Below are 23,028 nucleotides of genomic sequence, written 5' to 3' on the forward strand. Positions count from 1 at the left end.
TTTACACTCCCACTAGCAACATCTGAGAGTGCCTGTTCCTGCAGTCTCACCAAATAAATGTTGGTGACCTCTTGAAGTTTTACTAGTCTGATTAAAACATGATATCCCAGAGTTTTCATGTGTACATCTCTTGTAAAGAGAAAAGTTGAGCACACTTTTCTGTGTGAGAAACATTTGATTTTTTTTCCCCTGTGAAGTTTGTTCATATCCTTTGCTGATTTTTCTTTTAGGGTCCTTAGTCTCCGATTCTTTTGTTTCTGGGAACTCTTTAGATAATATGGACATTTATCTTTGTCTATGTTGCACATAGTTTTTCCACCTGATTATTTGTCTTACTGCTTTATGATGGTTTTAGTCAAGCAGAAGTTTCTGATCATAGAGTTTTCTGATCAGGTAATTAAATGTGAAAGTTATCATGATACTTGCCACCTGTTGACACTAACTTACTATTATTTCCTTTCTTTTCCCTCCTTTCCACCCTGTGTTTTATTCATATAATGCTCCTTATTCTTCTTTAAATATAGCCCATGCTTTCCACCTCTGTGCATTTCTTAGGTTATTTTTTTTTTAACCTGGAAGGTCTTCCTTCTCCTTGTTGTGAGCTCTTGAAGCTCTACCTGTCCATTAAGCAGCAGCTTGAAAGTTGCTTCCCTCCTGAAGCTTTCTGGAGTCCTCCCGGATATGGTTTTTCTTGCCTCTGAACTCTGTACCTCTGTCTGCCATCATTATCCACCTTGGATCCCTGTTATTTATAGGATCCATGTTATTTACAGGTATTTACTTTGCTGTTTCTGAGCCTCAGTTGCCTTGTCCATAAAATGGAATTCCTGGGGAAAATATCTGTTTTGATTATAAAATAAGTACATGTTTGTTCTGTATGATGCATATTTATTGCTTACAATTTTGAAAGTATAGAAATGTATCATTTAAAAAGTATAATTACTTACACACAGGCACTCTCATTCTTAAGGGTCACTTACTGTTTACAGATCCTTCCAGATCTTTCTCATGCATGTGCAAGTGTGTATGGCATCAACTTAAAACACAAAACTGGAGGCATACTATCCATATTATCCTGCAATTAATTTTTGTCATTCACTAAAGTGCTGTGGATAATATGACCTATTTAAAGCACTTGTCTCAGTGCTCAGTCAATAGTAACGATAACTGCTTTATGAATCTTAAAGTGATATTTTAAAAATTATCTTTTTTTTTTATCAGTACCAGGGATCAAACTCATGACCGCCTGCTTGCAAAGGCAGGTGCTTATGCCACTGAGCTAAATCCCCAGCCCATAAAATTATCTTTTAACAGGAAAGATTCATTAAATCAAAGTAGTATTTGGTAGTCCAAATTCTTTCTAGCTCTATAAATTAGACCCAGTGGAACTGTCAGGTGGGAGTGACAGTGGATGGGATGGGTCATTGTTTGAATACCTTAGTGTTGGGGGCTGGGGAGTGGGCACACCCTGTACGCTTGAATGGCATCATTGTGGGTACACACCGTCCAGACAGTGTGGATCTAAAGTTCACAGATAGTTGGGGTGGGCACTTTTTCTCCCTAAACTGGTTGAAATAGTCCTGGAATTCTCAGGTGAGAGCAGGACTTAGTGAATCCAGTGGCTCGCCTTTGGCTTGCTGCTGGTCTTTGATGAACTTTTCATGGTCCATGAAGAGAAAAGAAATTCACTGTAGGGAGACGTCTCTGAAGTTAAACTTTTTAAATAGTTCTTTTTTTGACATTGAAATGTCTTTCATGTAATTATTCTGGTAATGAATGCCATGTATATGTTTGTGTGTGTGTGTTACGTACTGTGTTAGCGTCCCCACTGACAGGATACAATACCTGACACCCGTTGCTTAATAGAGAGATCTGATTTGGCTTACAGGTTAGGAAGATTTAGTTCATGCTCAGTAGGCTCAAAGTAGGAACATCACGGCAGAAGGACATGGAAGAACAAAGGTGCTTAGTTCATGGCAACTGAGAAGCAGAACATGGGAGCAGCTCCAGAGGGGGAGGAGCCAAGGGCCAGATAAAGTATCCAAAGTCACGCGTCCACCACCCACCCAGACACATCCAGAAGCATGCTTTACTAATCCACTAGGCATTTCTTAATCCAGTCTCAGTGACCATCATGATGAATGGGCAGCCTTGTCTAAATAAAACACGGGCAACTTTATGTTAGTCCCCAAATTTGTTTCAAAATTATACTCATCCATGAAATCCTAAAGTCTAGCAATGGCTATTTTGGTCAATTGTGGCTGCTTCACCAGAAATTCCCTGGAATAAACACAGACAGACAGCGAGTTCTGTTCTTGTGCTGGGTAAGTCTGGGAACTGCTGCTCTTGGCTAAAACAGCTGCAGGTGTTCTATGGCTGATAATCAACGAGACCTTTCCCCAGGGGCTATTGCACCTTCTCCTCTGAGTCTCTGCTTACCTCTGCTGCCACCCCTCAACTGCCCTGGAGTGTGGTGGGGAAGAGGAAAAATCCAAGACTTTATCCCAGTTGGGCAAGGAATCCAACTGGGAGTCTGGGGAAGGAACCTAGCGGGAGTGGGAGCACCACTGAGGTCTGAGTGGTGTGTCAGGTCGCATAGAACATGGCCTTGGAGTCAGGCTCCCCTGGTTGGCACCTACGTGCCCCAGTTTAGATGCTGTGTAACCTTGGGCAAGTTCTTAACCCTGCTTAGCTTCAGTGCCCACTGTGCTCAGTGTAGAAATGTTCTGATTTGTACACATTGGAACGACACAGTATTTACAATAGAGGCTGCCTTGTAGAATAGCCTATCCAATAATAGAATAAAGAGAATCTGTTCAAATGATAACTCAGATAATTAAGATGTCAAAGGACATGAGCAGTAGCCAGGAGTGGTGGTGCACACCTGTAATCCTAGCACTCAAGAGGCTGAAGCAGGAGGATCACAATCAATTTGAGGCCAGCCTGGGCTACACATCGAGTTCAAAGTCACCCTGAACTACATAGTGAGACTCTGTTTCAAAAAACCAAAGAAACACAAACAAAAAGGGAGCTAAAAGCAACATTTAAGTATAATGTTTTCTGCTTATTCTATTAATAAAGTACAAAAAATATGTTATATTGATGAGACTTCATGGTACATATATACATTCTAATGCAGTTTTGATTTTCACAAAGCAATCCACCAGTGTATATTAGAACTATAAATATTTATAACCTTTGATACAATTGTTGTAGCCCAAAGAACCGAGTTAATCCTAAAGTAATAACCCTTTTCAGCATGTTTATGATGAAAAATCAAATACAGAATAAAATAGTATAGTGAAGCCTCCCATAAATAAAAGTGTGTTATTTTAAAAATACAAACATGCTCAATAAAATAAAAAATAGTACAATGAATCCCACTAATGGAATAGTTTAACAGAAGGAAAAAAATCATATGTGTAAGAATGTCTGCAGTTAAAAATTAAAAACAGAAAATGAGTAAGTTGTGATTCATCTGCAGATTAGCTGTCATAGGGCGGTGAAAATGATAAGTAGGAAAAAAATGCAGAATCGTGTATAAAGTGTGCTTTAATGGTAAGTGAAAAAAATTAGAATTTAAATTGTATCAATAGGCATCAATTGCAAAAGTTGAAAGGAGATAGACAAAAAGTATTTGCCCTGTTGAAGCGGAAGATGAATTCATTCTCCTTGAAAATTGTTCTTATATTATTTTTTTACAACAAAAATAAATGAAATGAAGATTCTAGACTCTGCCCCCACAGGTAACCAGGCTATATTAAGAAGTGGCAGAATCCAGTTGGGAGGCTGGGGGAGGACCTAGGACTTGGCTTCAAGACATAGGACTTGGCTTCAGGGCAGGGGCTGACCCAGGCGTGGAGTCTGTCTGAGTGGACTCCCAGAATGTCAGAGCTACACTGGGATAGGCTGATGCCTTCATTCTGCAGTCGAGGGCCAGAGAGGCTGCATGACTTACCCAGCATAATCTATCAAAAGCCTGGCTATTGCATACAGGGGAGGGTGTGCTCCCAGGGATGGCTGGCCAGCCTCATCTCTGTCCTTCTGTCTTAGCGAACCTCCATGACCTAAAGTCAGCCAAACTGAAGCATTGTTCTAATACAAGGACAGGCAGGTGGCGGCCAGCTGAGAGAGGCTACAGACACATGCTTCTGGGACTCAAACCCCTGTGGTTGTCTCCACAGGACCCTGAGCGCGCTCAGCCAGACCCGCCCTTCCCAGCAGCATGTGGGGCTGTCCCGGACTGTCCGGCGTTACCCAGCCACTGGCACCAGTGGTCAGCTGACTTCCAATGCTCTGCCTGCAGGACTTGAGCAGAGGGATGGTGCCCAGCAGGCAGCACATCTGGACTACCTCTCATCCCCCTGGGGTAAGGGTGCACTGTCTTGGGACCCAGAAGAGGAGGCCGTCTAGATCCTGACCACTCCTTGTCCTACCTCTGCTCCTCCTCCACTCTGCAGGAGGAGTTGAGTTGTTACCTTATCTCTCATTCTTTCAGCCAAGGGTATTTGAGCCCTTCTTTTGTGCCAACCCCTGAGGATATCAGATTAGCTGATCTGAACTTGGCCCCTGTTGAGACCCTGGGACTCTGGTTGCTGTACCTCTGCCTGTCTGTCATCCCCTCCTGCCTTTGCTTCCTTCACATCCAACTTTGAACCTCAACTTGCATGTACAGGCCCTTCCGCTTCATCCTGCCTGCTAACCCCATTCCTCCTGGATGGCCAGCCAGCTGCTTCCGTAGCGTTAACACTGGGCTTCTCCTGCTAGGAAGAAACCTCAGCATATCTGAATTTGCACCAGAGCATGCACTTTGTCATTGCCTACACCCTTTCCCTGTCTGCTGGGCATTCTCTCTCCCTTCCCTCAGAGCAGCTGCTCCAGGCCCCCAGACTTGCAGAAACTGGGAACCAGCTCCTCTCCACCTCCTCCCTCCGTGCACAGGAAAGTCTCTTTATCCAGTCTGCTTGTGCTTCTCCACTTTCGGTCTCTATCCCCTCCTCAACCCTCTGCCTCTGGCCTCCCTTCTCATACTGAATGAATAGACCTCCATTGTATTTCCATTGCCACCACCCTTGCTCAACGAAGTGACCTCTCAGCTGGTCACCTGCTTCCCCTGCACATCACTCCTCCCACACTTCCTCTTTGATGTCTTGCTGGGAATTTTTCAGTGGCTTCCCCACCATGCACCAAATAAGGTACCTGATCCTATTCTGGTAATCAAGCCTCCCAGAACCTGACGGTAATCATTCCTCAGTTTTCTCTTCTTCCACTTCTCTTAGGAACCCCTCCTCTAGGGACCATGTGAGCCACGTTCCATCCTATGCCGCTGGGCTCAAAGCCCAGCTGTCATTGGACATATGAAATTGCTAATACTCAGCCATTTTAACCTACAAAAATGGCAATTTCTGAGGGCGCAACCTAAAATAATACCCATCTGGAGGGTTGAGAGTTAATGGCGCAAAGTGTGAGCACATAAGTTGCATCTCAAAGGTGTTACCTACAGGCCGGTGTGGTGACACACACCTGTAATCACAGCTCTCAGGAGGCCGAGGAAGGAGGATCACAGAGTTCCAGCCCAGCTTGGGCTACATAGTGAGGATTTTTCTGATTTAAAAAAAAAGTGTGTTGCCCAATCTGGACTGGCATCCTGTACGTATCCTGCAGATGCCTTGGGAATGGCCACATCCCTAGTCCCATAGGCCTTTGTTACTAGGCTCTGGAGGTCACAGCTGTGCCTCTCAGCCCTGCCCCCTGGACCCAAGCCCTCTGTCCGCAGGGCTGAACCTCACTGAGAAAATCAAGAAGATCAAGATTGTCTTCACTCCCACCATCTGCAAGCAGACCTGTGCCCATGGACGCTGCGCCAACAGCTGTGAGCGGGGTGACACCACCACCCTGTACAGCCAGAGTGGCCATGGACATGACCCCAAGTCTGGCTTCCGCATCTGTGAGTCCCTTTCCCCACAAATGCTTCTGGACGGTCCTGGGAGTTAGGGTGGCTGGAGGGGTGGGCCTGCCCTGGACTGGAGCCCAGCTCCTCTGTAGGAAGGAAGCCTTCCCCTGCTTCTGTCTCAAGCCACACAGAGAGCTGAGTCATCTCCAGGCTGTCACATACTTCTCTGAGTCCAAGTTACCTACACTGAGAAGTGAAGAGGGAGTTAATGATGCTACTGCCCCGTGTGCTGGGTTATTGTGGGGCCAGGGAGAGGCATGAAAAAGGATTTTTGGAATGACCAGAGCTGATTATTATCTGCTCTGCTTCACTCCAGAGCCTCATGAAAAGTCTCTGCCTTTCAGGGGATGCTAGGCGCCCCCCAGGCCTCCCACAATTGAGTGCTTTTCTATTGTCATTGGCTGGCCACATGGTGGTACTGTTGTTCTCCCATCATTGGTCACCTTGGTTGATATCATAGATTTCTGCCAGATCCCTTGCCTGAATGGAGGCCGCTGCATTGGCCGGGATGAGTGCTGGTGCCCCAGCAACTCCACTGGGAAGTTCTGCCACCTGCCTGCTCCGCAGCCGGACAGGGAGGCTCCCAAGAGAGGCTCCCGCCACAGAGGCCCGCTGGAAGGCCCCGTGCAGCAGTCCACCTTCATGCTGCCACTCTCCAACCAGCTCGGTGAGTGCCACCAGGCAGGGTGGGCACTTCACCTGCTGTGCTGGGTGGGGACAGGGAAGCATCTCCCGCCCTGCCTTCATGGCAAACCTCCTCTTTCCCGTCCAGCGGTGGGCTCCACTCTTTCCCCTGAGCTTCTCTTTTCCCTTCCAGCTCAATGGCTCAGTGTGTTTTTGCCTTGGCCTGTGCTGGGAAAAACAAAGCAGTGTGAGGCCAGCATCCTGCCCTCAGGTGCCTATGGCCCTGGGCATACAGCTTTCAACACAAAACACTGCCTCTCGTTTTCTCACCAGTAAATGGTAAATTAAGGATACAAAAAAAAAAAAAAAAAAAAAAAAAGAATTAGAGAATGCTACAGGAGGCAACGGATGGAGGGGTCTCCGGGCCCGGGGTGCTCTGCAATGCTGTGTGGAGAGGACAACCTTCCACCAGCCCATGACCTGCAGGGAGCATTTGGCTCAGTGTGGGGGGAATGGCATGAGCAAGGGCTTTGCGGGGGAGTGAGGCAGGGGTCAGTGGCTGGAGTTCAGGGATGTGCAGGAGCACAGGTGGTGGTGGAGTCAGTAAGGGAATTAAAACTTGTATCTGAGCGTCCTTCAGAGAAGCAGTTTGCCCTTCATCCTTTCCTCAAGGGAGAATTGTTCTGGGGTTCCAAGTAGCCAAGACATGGAAGGGGAGTTTTGCAGAGACACCCAGCCTGCCTGGTTCAGGGCTGTGGGTACTCTTGGGGCTGGGTGGGAGATAATGAGGTGGGGTCCTGTTTCCTGACTCTGACCCCAGCCCCCTGTGCCCAGCTTCCGTGAACCCCTCCTTGGTGAAAGTGCACATCCACCATCCACCAGAAGCCTCTGTGCAGATCCACCAGGTGGCACGGGTGCGGGGCGAGGCTGACGGGGCCCTGGAGGAGAACAGCGTGGAGACCAGAGTTCCACCCCGGCTCCCTGCCAGTCCCCAGCACAGACACTGGGACAGCAACAGCATCCCTGCTCGATCTGGAGAGCCCCCTCAGTCACCGCCTCAAGTGGTGTCCAGGCGTCAGGGGCCGCTGGGCCGGTGTTACCTGGGCGCTGTGAATGGACAGGTGAGAGGCCAGTGCCCGCTTTGCCCTAGAGGCTTCCAGAACAGCCATTTTCCCACCCTGCCTTTCCCTTTTCTCTCTTCTACTTGTTCTTGGGAAGTGTGACTGCGGCCCCCATTTCCCCGATGGAAAAACTGTGACCACAGAAGTGCCTAAGGTTAGAAAGGCTGGGCCTACTCCTACCCTGGTGCAACCTGGTACCTATAATGCCAAGCAAGTAGAAGAGGACCAAGGAAGTCCCTCTGCAGAGGAGATGTCACCTACATCCCCAGGCGAAGGCAGCCAAGATATTTGGCCCCCCAAATCCTGGGTTCTCTAAAAGCTGAGCCACAGCAGGCTCATTAGGTATCTGGTGAGGAATTTGGTCTCAGCGAGGGTCACAGAAACACAGAACTGGTGAATGCAGGTTGCACCTTGAAGACCTGCTGCTTCAAAATGAAAGATACTCATTTTCTCCCAGAAGTACCCTCAGTTCTTGATGGGGATACAGTCGGGCACCCAACAACAGGGCTGAGACCAGACTTGGGTTGCTGAGACCAGTCTTCATTCTCCCTGGCCTTCAATCTGTGATATCCCCAAGACTGGGGCCCCACTCACTGGGAGGGTCCTCACGCTTGACTTCCCTGGAGGTTGAGGGAGGAAAGCTCATCCTTTGGGACTCTTCGTAGAAGATGGCAGTCTGCACAGGGTGGGCTGTGTGTCTGGATTGTGCCCCCACCCGGTATGAGGTTGGGTGTGGCAGACTGGACCACAGCTTTCTCTGCCTCCTTCCAGTACATTCACTGAGCCCTTCTCCCCTGCCTTGGGGGCATCCCTGGCTGAAGAGGAGAGGGCTACATTCTATGTCTTGGACTTTCTTGGGACATCTCTGTACATGGCAAGGGAGAGAAGAAAGGAGTCACGGGTGTCCTTGGCTTCTTTTCCAGTGTGCCAACCCCCTGATGGAGCTGATTTCCTGGGAAGACTGTTGCAACAGTGGTGTGGGAGCCTTCTGGGGATTGACCTCATGTACCCCATGTCCGTGGAGAGCAAGTGAGTGCTGGTGTCAAGGTCCAGGGAGGTGGGGAAGCTCTCCCAGGACCTGGCCCCTGCTCTACCCCACCACACCCCATTTCAGAGTTTCACAGGCCAGGTGGATGGAACAGCAAGGAAGCATGCAGGCCTTCCAGGCCAGCCTTGACGGAGCCTCTGGCTGGAAGACAAGCCCCACAGCTCAGCCAGCCCAGCCCTTCTGCCCAGCTGCCTGGCCCACTGCTCTGACTTCCTGTCTATGAAGAGCCACTCTTTAGTAGATTTTAGGGTTCTTGTCCGGTGCTCCTGAACCCTTCTCTCCCACATACACTCCTGCCTAGGCATCAGAGGTCTATCTTGACTGGTGATTTGGTATGTCCCTCTTTCTCCCCTGAAGGAGCCCAGGCCTCCTATTCACCTCCTCACCTCCTGTTCCTGCCTTTCATTCTGAACCAGGGTGAACTGGTTGTCTCAGACTGTCCTCAGCCTTGGGGTGTGAGAACCCCAGCTCTCTGCCTTCTTTTGGATGGTAGGGAAAACCTAACATTCATTCATTCACTCACTCATTCATTCATTCATTCATTCATTCATTCATGTGGCAAATACTCCCCAGTCTCTCATGTGTGTCAAGCACTGGGGATTCAGGAATCAGCAAAATGTCTGTTAGTGCTGATCTCAGAGATCTGGTCTAACATCCAGGAAGAGGTGACTGGGTACCTCTCTGGCTTCTGCCAGCTTAGCCTGTCTTCCCCTCCAGGGCTCATTCCTGGACCTGGGCCTGTGCCTGAGCTTGGACCTGGGCCTGGGCCTGCTGAGTGTTTCTTTTGCTAGTCAGCAGTCAGCTCAGTGAGTTGGTTTTGTAGGGGGCCTGAAGCAGAGCCCAAAGGTGGGTGGGGCAGGGCTATTCCCAGCATCAGACTGAGCAGAGGGACAGTGACTACAGTTTCCAAATGAAAAATAAGTGCAGACAGCTTCACAGTGTGAAGAATTATTAAGGAGGCAGAAAAGCATAGCAGTTAGCTCCCAGGCTTGAGTACGTGACACATACCAGGTCCCAGTCCCCACCCTGCCCACCGACCTCTCTGCTAGCTGAATGCTAGCTGAATTGAGATGATTTACCTGCTTAGCACTAGGTAGGAACACAGTGGCTATCATAGCTGGCCCTTCAGGTCTTCAGGTCCTCCATGTGTCTGCAGTTTCAACCAGCTGCAGGTCAAAAATATTTAGGGAGGTTATTCTAGAAAGTTCCAAAAAGTAAAACTCACTGGGCAGCATGCTAGATGAAAGATGTATGGTCATGTACTGTAACACCCTTCTGCTGCTTCCTAGATTCTCAGTCTGCCTCCACATTCAGTGGGGGCACCGTTCACTTCATAGCTCATTTTTAGGCCTTTGATGGCTGCCTCCATACTGAACATGTTTTCTGAGCAGACTTTTTTCTTATCCTAACTCCTTAAAGAATACTATATAGCACCTATTTTTTTGTATAACACCTATTTATGTAGACATTAGCCTATGTTAGCTATTTTGAGAAATATAGAGATGACTTAAAATTTATAGCAGGATTTGCACGGATTATACACAAGCACTGTGCCAGTTTACATAAAGCTTAGGATTGGACTTGAATATCTATGGATTCTGACACCTGGTAGGGCTCTAGAACCAATTCCTTAGAGAGACTGAGGGATGAGTGTACCATTATTATCACTGTTATTATTGGAGTGTGTATTAGCACCTTTCCTGCTGGGACAAATGCCAGAAACACACAATGTAAAGGAGAGGTTTATTCTGGCTCACAGTTTCAGAGGCTTCAGTTCACGGTCGGCTCTAGGGCAGATGCATCATGGTGGAAAGATTCGACAAAGCTGCTCGCCTCATGTTAGCCGGCAAGGAGACGGGGTCAGAAAGACACGCCCTTCAGAGGAGCAATTGCAGGAACTCACTTCCGCCAGCTACACCCCGCCTCCTAAGAGCACACTCAGCTGTGAACTCACCTGGGTGGATCCAGTGATGAGGTCAGCACCCCAGGATCTAATTGCCCTCCGAAAGCTCCACATGAGCCTTTTGGGGGAACATTTTGGATCCAACCATAATAGAAGCTACCCTCCAGAAAGAGCAAAGAAGTCCAACCTACTGATGCGTAGAACTGCTTGGTGTATCCCCTGCAGGCCAGAGATATATTTTTTTTTTTTTGTCTTTTTCATTTTTATCGGTACCGGGGATCGAACTCATGACTGTGTGCTTGCAAGGCAGGTGCTTATGCCGCTGAGCTAAACCCCCAGCCCCCAAGATATTTTTGCCATTTTCTTCTTTCCTTGTTTCCCTCCCTCCTTCCTGTCAGGCTAATTCTTGAGATTTTATTCTATGTTCCACATTCTGTTTAGTCAACAAATATTTATGATGACCAAGATCCACTTGAAGTGGCCACACTATCCATGTACGCGGTGGTGAACGAGGTTAAAGCAGTGCCTCCTTCATCCACGCTTACAGTCTAATGAGTGCCTCAGGCAGTTGGTAAGCAGAAATAAAGAGACAGTATAGCAACTGGACAAGTACTAGGTGCTGTGGGGACAGAGACTGTGGAACCAGGCCATTCATAGGTCCTGGAACACCTTAATATAAATAAGGAAAAGGTGTCCCTTCCGTTTGTTGAGGGACAGCTTCACAGATACACAAGTCTAGGATGCCAACGATTCCCTTCAGTGTGGTACACTTTTGCTGTACATCTGTACATGATAAGGAAAGGAGCCCTGGGTTTTTTTTTTCTTTTTGAGACAGGGTTTTACTTTGAAGTTTAGGCTGGACTTGAAATCACTTTGTAGCCTAGATTGGCCTCCAAATTGTGACAATCCTCCTGCCTCAGCCTTCTGAGTGCTGGAATTGCAGGTGTGTACCACCATGCCCTATTTGAGCCCTAGTTTAAACTGGTAGATTAGTGTTTGAGGAGGTAGTATCCAGGATGAGTTCTGAAGGATGATTAGGGGACAGGGCAAAGAGGTGGGGAAGAGTTTAACAATCCAAGGAAATTGCAGATGCAGATGAGACCAAGAAAGTGAGCAACATTTCCTAAAGCAGAATGAGTCTGTTGCTGGCCCTGTCCAGCCCTGGCTTTGGTGAAGAAATATAGGCATATCTGAAGGTCCACATGGGGCCAGGACCCTCAACCCCTTTCTTCAGGTGCAGTCCAGGTCCCAAGAGCTGCCTCAGGCGAATAGGGCCTATCCACCCTCCTTGGGCTGCTGCTGGCCAAGGTGCTGACCTGCCTAGGAACCTCCCGGCCTGCAGGAGTGTGCTGGGAGGAAGCGTCTATTTCACACCCCAGTGGCAATTCCAGAGCAGCCTGTGGATCTCCTCCGTGCTGTCTTGGGCCTGGGTGATGCTATGGTGTTGCATCTGGAGTCTGAGAATATATGTAGAGGGGAAGAGTGGGCCCAGCTGCCAGTGGCTGGTGGTGGCAAAGGAATAGACTGGTAACTCTGGCTGAGACACAGGGATTTAGTGCCCCCCAATCCTGCTTCATTGCTGGCTTCTACTCAGCAGGGTCCTGAGCCCATGATGTGTAGCCCCTGGGTAGGAGACAGCACTTGGGGGCCTGTAGAGCTGATTTTTCCTCTTCAATTCACTAGAATACCCTGACAGTGATGTTAGTGACCAGAGCCAGTCGGGAATACAGGAAAGAGAACCAGAGCCACCCTGAATTCATTTACACATCAAATCCACTGTTTTTAGATTCTAAGTAGGACCACAGAGATCTGCCATCCAGGGTTTGACAGTCCATCAGGGATCCAAAGATGCAGGCTAAGAACCCCACAGCCGCACAACTGTGATCAGTGAAAGATCCTAGGCCTTCACTCTTCTTCCAGGGCTGGTGGACCCAGTGGCCAGGTTCCCAGACCTTAGAATCAGTTCTGAATATGGGGACCCCACATTTGGGAGAGTGGGGAACAGAAGAAAAGCCTAAAGCCTGCTTCAGAGGCTGCCAACCAGCCCTACTTCTGTCCTAGCTGTGAGACAGCATCATGAGCTCAGCCCATTGGTGACCAAGGACCCTATTCCCAGCAAAGCTAGCCAGCTCTGTCCAGGTGGGCTCGGGAGCCCAGGGTAGTGAGCATGTTGCTGTGGATCAAGGACCCATGTGCGTGTGTGGGGGGGGGGTGCAGAACACCAGCTGCACCCCCTCAAGTTCTGTCCTGCCCTTTCAGTCTGCCGTGGGCCTCCCCTCTCCTCCTTTCCCTTGCCCACTGTATTCAGAGCAACTCAGCAAACCGGGCACCAGCGTACAGAGCCTGGAATGCACAGCATTCCAGCATGCTGAGCAAGAAATAACAAAGACCAGGGCAACTTAAACATTTAAAAACATGAAAGTGCAGCTGGGCACCATCTAGAGAAGATGTTGAGGAAACTTATTTGTGTTGACCATGTGCCAGACACCTAGCTCCACACCGAGCCTAGGGCTGGGGGGTAGGGTTGCTAACTAGGCATGACAGGCGAGCTACTGTGCAAGCATCGGGACAGGGAGGGACACACTGCTGTTGGGGTGGGTTGGGGTGCTTGGCAGACAGGCAGAACATCCAGATTCTAGAACATTCTTGGCCCAAGCAGTTCTGCCTCTGTTTCTTCTCTGATGAAATAGCACTGTGCCTCTCAAGGAAGGCTCTGTCATCCTCAGCAAGGTGGTCTGGCAGCATCATGATGGAAACTGCAGAGTGGGCAGCCCAGAACCCATGTAACTTTGTGGCTGCCCCTTAGCTGCCTTCAGGTCCACACTAGACAGTCAAAGGTCACTGCAGACATTGAAAAGGGGATGCCTCAAAGCCTCAGTGCATGGCACAGACAGGTCCCTTTTCTCCCAGGAGACTTCCCCTTCCTCAGGGAGGTGGCTCTAGGCGTCAGTCTAGACTGCCTGTGGTTCCACTCCTCTCCCTTTCCTCTGAATGACAGTTAGCATGTGCCCCTTTGACCTCCTGATACTTAAGCTGAGCCTGGTCCTTCCTGACCCTTCAGGAGTTGTCCAAGGTCCCAGCCCAAAGCCTCTTCAGTGTCCCTGCCAGAGACTTGGGAAAATGGCTCTCAAAAGCCATTTTGATTGAGGCCATAGTTTTAAGTTTCTTTATAAGACAGACATCTGGGTTGCCTGGAAAGTTGGCCACTGCCCCATCAGGCTTGGCCCTGGCTGTGTCAACCCTCAGGCCCCTTTGCTGGGACAGCTGGGGCTGGCACACGGCATGAGGCCCGCAGTGGTAGGCTCCAGCTGTTCACCACGGGATCATATTTCCCTCCTCCTGGCCTGGGATGAATTCCCTGGAGGACTCGGCCCCTCGCTGCATCTCTGGGGAGAGCCAGTTCTCTCACTCTGCCCCTTCAAGGAATCCTGCATCTTTCCCTCCTAAAAACAAGAATGGCTGCCAGTTGCTGAACCTCTACCCTGTGCCGGCCCCACACCTGGAGTGTCTCACTGAATTTGCACAGATCCAGGAAAGCAAAGGAGAACAGAGCTCAGTGATGGGTAAGGAATGCATCCAGGGACACACAGCTAGGACAAGTGAAGCCAGGACTCAAACCTCAGGATGTCTGGACCTCAGCTGACCCAGCTGTCTCTCTTCATTCCGGGAAGAACTGCACCTGCCTAAGAGAGGCAGAACTTGGGGTGCCAGACTGGAATTTCATAGCACGAAGATCATAATCAGGAGTTATTCATGCATGAAGGACAATACCCTTTTAAGAAAACTGGGTTGAATCAACAGGCAGGTTAGCAACACACAGAGTAGAGAAGCCCTAACAGTTAACAGAGACTTAGTCAAAGAGTTGCCCTAGGCAGAAGAGGGTGAACTTGTTGCCTATGCTTCTAAAAAAAGAAAAAAACCAAAGTGTAGATGTTTTTGGTAAGCAGCTTGATATTGAGCACAAGGGACAATTTTTTTAAAACTGGAGAGGTACTTCAAACATGTACGAAAAACAAGGCACTGGAGGTGTTGGTCATTGTGGCACATGACTGGAATCCCAGCACTCTGGGAGGCTGAGGCAGGAGAATTATAAGTGCAAACTCAGCATGGTCAGCTTAGGAAGGTCCTGCCTAAGAAAATTCTAAAGGGTAAAGATTTTTGGTTCAGGAAGAGAAGGAGTGGGAAGAGGGGGAGAGGGGGAGAGGGAAGAGGAGAAGGAGAAGGAGGAGAAAGGGTAAAGGGGAGTGGGGAGGAAGCAAATGGGCCCCAGTCATAAGATGTATTGTGCCTAGAAGTACTAACCCCCTCCTTGCGAGAGGTACACTTACTAAAAACAGGTTTATCGAAGATTTATTTTTGAGGGAATGAGAGTTTACATATATGTTTGAGAATTTACCTGAAACTCTCAACAGAAAAAAAGCTTTGCTTTGCTATGGTCCTGACCTGAGCCTTGAAAAATGTTTTAGATGTGGCTGTGAGACGCCAGCCCCTGGGGAAGGTGAGTGTGAGGGTGATGTGGAACAGAGCCTTAGGGCAAGTCACAGCAGCCATGTCATTATTGTTATGTCGCCACCAGTAACCACTGTTTATACCACGCACGTAAAAGTGCCCTACCACACTAGGGGTTTCTCACTGTGTTTCTCACTAATGATGTCTCTAGGCATGGGGTGCTACTGTGCCCATTTCACAGATATGAAAGTTAAGCCTGGAACCTCAGGTCTGTCTGATTCTAGGCCTTTCTTTAAGTTTCTCTGTAGAGGCTGCCTGTGCACTGGCTTGGGCGTTTGCTAAACCAGAGGACCCCAGCTTGGGAGACAGCTGCACTGGGTGGGGCTCCTGTCGTTTTCCCTGGATAGAAGGGATTTTCAAAATTCAATAAAGCAGTGCCCCGTGGCAGGGCGGTGTTCAGAGAGCTTCTTCCAAGGAACTGGAAACCTCCTGGGAATTGTGTCCCAGGCTTAATTAGCCCTGTCCCTACCCCGCAGGGTTGGTGTTTACAACATGCAGCGTCTCTAGCCTGCAGGGCTCCAGGATGGGCTGGGGACCCGTGTGGCTCCTGTGTGAGCTCAGACTCTCCCAGGACCTTCTCCATCTCACTGTGGTGACGTGGGCTCCAGCACCTCCCCTCCAAGCAGTCAGAGGCTGTCCTGGGGGGCATGCCCACCATGGCAGGGCGCCCGTGGCCCTCACCAAGGAGAAGCACATGAATAATGCATGTTGCTAAGAAGTGGTGAGTGTTGTGCTCGGGTTTACATGTTTGTTTCATGTTTACAGTAACACTGTGAGCAAGCACTTGTCCTTTCCATATTACTAATAAGAAAAATAAGAGGTTGAGTAATTTGCCCATGTCTGTCCAGCTGGTGGCAGGCAGGGGGGTTGCAGTCTGTCCTGTTGATGGGAAGGAGGAAGCAAGGAAGAGGAGGGCAGGGAAAACCTGAACCTCAGGAAATGTCTGCTGGGACTGTGCTGGGCATTGTGCTAGCTTTAGCCTGACATTCATTGTCTCAGCAAAGTTAATTCTCATGACAATCCTGCAAACTGAGTTGCTGTCTGCACCTCTACAGATAAGAGACTCAGGCTGAAGGATGTCAGAAATGTGCCCCACAGAGCCAGTGGAGTGGAGCCTGGGCAGCTGCGGGTCTAGCTGTGCACACCAATGCTCCGGCTGGGGGAATAGATGTTCCTTTCCGCATTCCTGCCTAAGGTGTGCAGATCAAGGGGCCAAGGCCTCAGCCCTCTCACGTGTCCCTGCGGCACCCAGCTTGGGCTCATGGCAGGAGCATGGACAAGTTAAAGACTGAGCGAGACCAGCCACATCTTCCTGCTGCCATGGCAGGCTGAGATGGGTGGGCTGTGGCCAGACCTGTTTCTCCATCCTCTCCTCCCAGCTCTGCTCAGTCAGGGGCAAAACTGTCTCTCATAATTTGTTTGACTTTGCTGAGACCTCAGAGGTAACCAGAAGCAGAGAGGGGAGTCAGGAGGGTGAGGCAGCCCGCAGCCCAGGGTCCTTTGTTCCTTTCCCCACTCTGTGAGCAGGGGGTTACAGCAGTGGGTGGACAGGACCCAGGTAGAGGGCCAGAGATGTGATAAAGCCAAAGCATTTGCCAAGGACCAGTTGGAATCAGCCTGAATTTCAAGGAGTCTGACATCGCAAAATACCTGTGAAGCATGGAGGGCAGGCATGAGTAATATTCCTGGTAAGAAAATAATGCTGAATTTTATCTAGAATGTCTCCTCTGGAGCCAGGCTGGCTAGAATTATAATCTCAAGTTCATCTACCAGCTGGGTGATGTGAGGCACATTTCTTAATTTATGCCTTAGTTTGCTTGTCTGTAAAATGGGAATAAGAAGCAAGGTTGGGTTATGGATGCCTATAATCCCATCATTCTTTGGGGCTGAGGCAGGAAGGGTTGCAAATCTGAGTCGAATCTGGGCAATTTAAAGACTTAGCAAGAGTTTGCCTCAAAATAAAAACTTCAAAAGGGACTACAAATGTAGCTCAACACAAAGGCCCGTGGCTCAATCCTTGGTACTTTACTGCAAAAGAAGAAGAAGAAGAGGAGGAGGAGGAAGAGGAAGATGATTAATAAATACACCAGGTACACTTAGTTGTGTTACCTTTGACAAAGGAGCCAAATCCTTTCGCTGGAGGAAAGAGCCTTTTTAACAAGCAGTGCTAGGAAAACTGGGTGTCCACATGCTAAAGATTGAACATAGGCCCTTATCTCTTACTATGTCCTAAACTAAAATCAAAATGGATCAAAGATCTAAACATTAAAACAGAAACTCTTAATGTGCTGGAAGACAAAATAGGTAACACTCTTGACATATAGGCAAAGACTTTCTGAACACAACCCCGTTGCACAAGAAATAATACAAAACAGATCAAATGAAAAAGCTTCTTTATGACAAGAGAAACCACCAACAGAGACAGCCTACAGAATGGGAAAATTTTTTGCCAGCTACTCCTCGGACAAAGGACTAATACCTAAAATATATAAAGAACTCAAAAGAATTAGACCCCCAAATTTAAAGACCCAATCAAAAATGGGCATTTGAATAGATACTTCTCAGATGAAGAAATACAAGTGATGAAGAAATACATGAAGAAATGTTCAATATCACTGGTCATTCGAGAAATGCAAATGAAAACAGGGCTGACGTTTCATCTCACTCCAGAAAGCTACAATCAAGAAATAACAACAGGTGCTGGTGACGCTTTGGTGCGGTGTGTGTGTGTGTGTGGGGTGGTCTTCATTTTCTTCCTTGCTGGTGAGGGTGTAAACTGGTACAACCTCCATAGAAATAAGCATGGAAATTCTTCAAAAACTAAAAATAGACCCAGCTATTCCTCTTCTGAGTATTTTCCCAAAAGAGTTTAAAGACATCATACCACAATGATATATGCATAGCCATATTTTTTAATCACTTAACCTAATCATAATTTTTTAATGTCATGTGCCTATTTTGGTGCTTATCTTTTCCATAGTTTGGAACCATATAAAATTTAAGCACAGATGATATCATATTAAATATCAGTCCTAGACATGCATAGCCATATTTATAGTAGCACAGTTCATAGTGGCTAAATCTTGGAAGCAGCCTGTGACCTCTAAAATGAGTGATTTTAAAGTCAATTTAGAGCAAGTGATGCTACAGGGTTTAAAAAAGTTTTTCCTTGGTAACAATTTCAATTTTTGCTATTATTTTCTATTCAGACAGAATGCCTATACCGCTCCTGACATGGGCTTGGCACTGGAGATATCATAAGGACGAGGAAGACAAGGTCCCTGCCCTCACATAGCTTATCTGTTAGTGGGGATCTGGGCAAGCAGTCAGACAGTCACAACCCAGCATGTTAAGCGCTTTGACCAGGGAGGCCCAATGCATGCTGGGAGCACAGGCCAGGGGAACCTGCCCCACCCCCTCCCTGTCACTGTGAATCACGCAGCTCACGGCTGCTGAATTCTCACCCCAGACCTTGCGCTGTCTACACTTCTGCTTGCTTTCTCCCAAAGGGGATTTGAGCTGATTTTTCTGAGTAGGATGCTAGACTTGTTATAGGAGCTGGAAACTAGCCCCTTTGGACTGCTTGTGGCGGTGTGAGGAGAGGCACTGACAGCCCTAATTGGAGAAAGAGGTTACTGGCAAAAATGGCATTTACCAGAGAGTGGCTTTCAGTTACTTCTGTCTAGAAGCTTGCCTTGACAAAGCATTGCCTGTCCAATTTCTCTTCAGCCCAGGCAGAGCAGAGTGTCCCCTTCCAAAGGGAGGTATCCCTGTAGAAAAGCCAGATGTTGCCATGTGTGGTGGTGCGTGGCTGTGACCTCAGCTACTAGGGAGGGTGAGGCAGGAGGACGGCAAGCTCCAGGCCAGCCCGGGGAACTTAGGGAGCTCTTGACTCTAAGTAAATAAATAAATAGGGTGAGATGTAAGTCCCTGGGTTCAATGGATCCCCAGTAGTACAAATAAAAAGAAGAGAAAAAGGAAAAAGCACATTGCCAGACTAAGAAATGCAGTTGTGGGCTCTCAGCTTAATTCATTCTTCTGGTTCTCCCAGTCTTCTGCAGGTGCCAGTAGCTGGTTCCTCTCTTGCTCCCACCTCTATCCAAGATCTCTGCCGCTCCTCTTTCCATCACTGAAGAAGCAAAGACCTTTTGCCTAACTTCTGCTGCCTCTTGACATCTGCAGAGGTGATGCCACCCTGCCTGCTGGCTCATTCTAATCTCCCTGATTCTCTCTGTCCTATCTGTCTGTCTGTCTGTCTCTCTCCCTCTCTGTGTGTGTGTTTGTGTGTGTGTGTGTGTGTGTGTGTGTGTGTGTGTGTGTGTGTGTTAGCTAGGGGCAGTACAGTAGAGTGGAGTGGAAAGGAGATGACTTTTGTGGCCAGAGGCCTGGATCCACCCTGATTCAGCTCCAGCTAAGTTGCTGGGCAAGTCGCTTAACCTTGCTGGCCTAAGCTGCACAACAGAGATAAAGAATGCTGCCTTCAAGAATTAGTGTTGTGGGAAACAGGCAGGAAAACATGCCTCAGAGCCTTGCAAGTCTGAGATGGTGTGCAGTGTTAATTTGCAATCACTCCTGAGCCTTTGAGCAGCCGCGCTGCATTGTTCCTTCTGCTCTTCATAATGTACATGGGTTGCATCTATTCAGCCCATTTTCTGAACCTCTCAGACAGTGTCCCCTCTTTCCTCCTTTCTCTCTGCACTCAGTTCAGACTCCAAGCCAGGGACACGAATGCTTGTCTCAACCTCTGTATTCTCAGAGTCCACGTTCACCTCCACAAGAGGGGCTGCTAGGCCAGAGCCTCGTCTCTGGACCGTGCAGACCTGCAGCAAGACAGGTCATGGCAGGAAAAGTATTAGGACTTCAATTTATATTTTTTAATACCAAAGAATATGAAGCTTTACTAGTACATGCCCCATTTGGTCTGTCTGCATGTCAGACTGTCTTTCACATGTACTGTTTGGCATGTGACAGTGTCCTCAGGGAAAGGGAGTGTCCAGAAGGCTGTGGCACCTCCTCGTGTCTTTGTCATTAATGTTGTCTGATGTTAACGAAACTGACCCTCACAAAGCAAAGATGTAACTAAAAAACTCTGGCAAAGGAGTTGCAGATTCAAAATACTATTAATAACATAATCATAAACAATCAAGAAAAGCTCATGCTGATAATTCTCCTGATGACACACCTCTAACATGTCATGGGTCATGTTACAAGGTGAAAATAGTGAAAACCTGTCAGATGGGACCCAAAATGTACCCAAGAATACAACCAGGAAAACTATATGAAATATAGATGTAAACCTGCTATCATTAATAAGAAACCTAGTCTTAAGTGCTCGAAGTACCCAGAGAGAGCAGCTGAGGATTGAATAAAAGCTATGGTGATTAGAAAGACATTTATAAACACTAAGACACCAAACATGGTTGTTTAATTGAATTAAAGTATACAGTTTTCTAACATGTCTCTTGGTATTTGCAAGAGTCTATCTCAACAATAAATCATGTGAAGAACTACTGCTTTTGTAAACCATTAAAGAAGAAACTGAGAAGATGTATTCCTACAGTAAATGACTTCTTGGATAAATGTAAGTTTTGCCAGTAACTCTGGAAGTGCAGCCAGTGACACTGTACTGGAATAAAAGGCACAGGAGTAAGGAGAAAGGGATCCCTTCACCACAGCAGCCGGAGAGGAGCTATTGCCCTCAGGTAATCGAAGCCAGAAGATGGTTGCTACAGGAAGTCATCCTGTGCTAACTTCACAAAACCATATCCTCAAGCCTGATGACATCTTAATGGGACTTTGTGTGAAAGAGAGCCTGGAAATTGCTTGTGCCCCCTGAGGACTACAGTCTATGTCTTGGAATTAGAAAACCTGGGGTTCCATCTCCAATACACACACACACACACACACACACACACACACACACACACACACACATATGGCCTCTTATTTATTTATTCGTTTATTTATTTATGGTGCTAGGAATTGAGCCCCGGGCTTCATGCATGCTAAGGAAGACCTCTACCAATGAGCTACATCCCCAGTCCATTTTTTTAAAACAAAAAACATGATGTTCCACAATTGCTTCCCTTTTTATGATGATGCTGTCTGAAAAACTCTCCAGAAAGACAGAAACACTTATCTGTTCCTCCAAAGTAATGGAAATGTTTTCCTTGTTCTTATTTAATGTTAGTTGTTTGAGGTTTTTTCCCCCCTGTGAAATAAAAGCAGATAATGTGAAATTGAGACAAGATGTTTATCTGTATCAAAATACTGATGCAAATCACTTCCTAGCTGATCAATCCCCAACCAGATATAGCTATAATTCTTTCCAAGTAAAATTTTTTTTTTGTACGTGGGCTCTAACTCATAACCTCATGCTTGCCAGGCAGGTGCTTATGCCACTGAGCTAAATCCCCAGCCCTCCAAGTGAAAATTAAACAAAATTCAACTATGTGAGTTAATAGATGAAAAAATGATTTTTAGTACTTTAAAAATGTTTTAATTGATAAAAATTGCATATCATTATAGCATACAACATGATGCTTTGAAATTAGTGAGACCTTGTCTCAAAAGTTGAAAATTTTTAGAAGGGTAGATATGTAGCTCAGTGTGACTATCCTGGGTTTAATCCCAGTACCACCAGAAGGGAAGGAAGGAAGGAAGAAAGAAAGAAAGAAAATACATTATGGAGTGGCTAATCAAGCTAATTTAGTATGTGTATTACCTAGTGTATAATGTGAAAGTTAATTAGCTCAGTTTTTTTACTTCAGTTGTGTGTGTGTGTGGCTGTGGTGAGTACACTTATAAATCTACCCTCTTAGTGATTTTCAAATATACAATACACTATTACTCCTCATAGTCATGTTATATAAAACCCGATGAACTTAGTCCTCCTGTCTAACTGAACTTTGCATCTTTTGGCCAAGATCCCTCGATCTCCAGCCCCAGGCCCTGGTCACCACTGTACTCTCTGCTCTATGGATTCACTTTGTCAGAGTCCACAGAGAAGTGAGATCATGCTGCATTTGTCTTTCCGTTTCTAACTTACTGTGCTCTGTATCATTTATAATAAAAGCTGGGTGAACTGAGAGGAGCCTGCTGAAGGCCAGGTGGTGCAGCTGCCCAGGGTGATGGCTTGGGGGACAGGAGGCTTAGAGTGCTAAGTGGGTTGGATATTCACATTGCAGCCCCACTTTCCAGCATGGGTACCACAGAAGCCCAAGGGTCCTCCAGTGAGACTTGTCTGTATCTTCACTCCTCAGCTTCCCTGATGACTAAAGATGGCCAGCTGGACTGTCCCCTGGGATACTACAGACTGAATGTCACTCACTGCCAAGGTAAAGACTACCCGGCAGAGCTGGACTTGGGAAGGGGACATGAAGAGACCTCCACCACCCTCAGAAAAGAGGAACATCTGTCACTGCCTGGAGGCCTCCACTGGGCAACTCTGAGCCCCAGCATTGGGGAACTGTCAGAGATGCTGGCTCCAGGGACTAAGGAACTTGGGGACTTGTTTGAGAGTGATGGAGTCAAGTCTCCCTTTCTCCCCATCTTCCCCTATCCCCACTCAGAGCACGGCTAAGTGCTTCTTAGTGCTGTACTGTGCTCGAATGTGCCACCTCTTCCTCACTCTGCTCACCTACAAGGCAGATCTGGTCTCCCTGAAGTGGGAGGGGTTTCTACCAAGACAGGAGATCAAGTCAGCCTGAGCTAGTATGGACAGAGTAGCTGCTGTGCCCTCCTCCCACCTGCCTCAACCCACAGCTAGACAGGGTTAAGCAGTGGGGTGCAGGTGATGAGGATAGGGTTCCATGAAGCCCAGCCCCTGTCCTGGCCTCGCTGACCTGGCTAATGGTTCTGTGGACCAACT

At 47.7% G+C, this 23,028-nt stretch overlaps 1 protein-coding gene across 1 annotated transcript in view; it reads left to right on the forward strand.

Annotated features, from left to right (window-relative positions):
- Nucleotides 1-23,028, forward strand: part of Ltbp2 (latent transforming growth factor beta binding protein 2) — a 98,938-nt gene that overhangs the window by 43,234 nt on the left and 32,676 nt on the right. The window contains 6 exon segments of the mRNA XM_013155289.3: nucleotides 4,185-4,369; nucleotides 5,777-5,947; nucleotides 6,414-6,620; nucleotides 7,412-7,698; nucleotides 8,622-8,727; nucleotides 22,421-22,495. Of these exon segments, the coding sequence (XP_013010743.2) occupies nucleotides 4,185-4,369; nucleotides 5,777-5,947; nucleotides 6,414-6,620; nucleotides 7,412-7,698; nucleotides 8,622-8,727; nucleotides 22,421-22,495 (1,031 nt within the window).

This window comes from Cavia porcellus, unplaced genomic scaffold (assembly GCF_034190915.1).
Source record: "Cavia porcellus strain 051 isolate PalLab524CR breed Dunkin Hartley unplaced genomic scaffold, mCavPor4.1 scaffold_31, whole genome shotgun sequence".
Taxonomy (NCBI): Eukaryota; Metazoa; Chordata; class Mammalia; order Rodentia; family Caviidae; genus Cavia; species Cavia porcellus.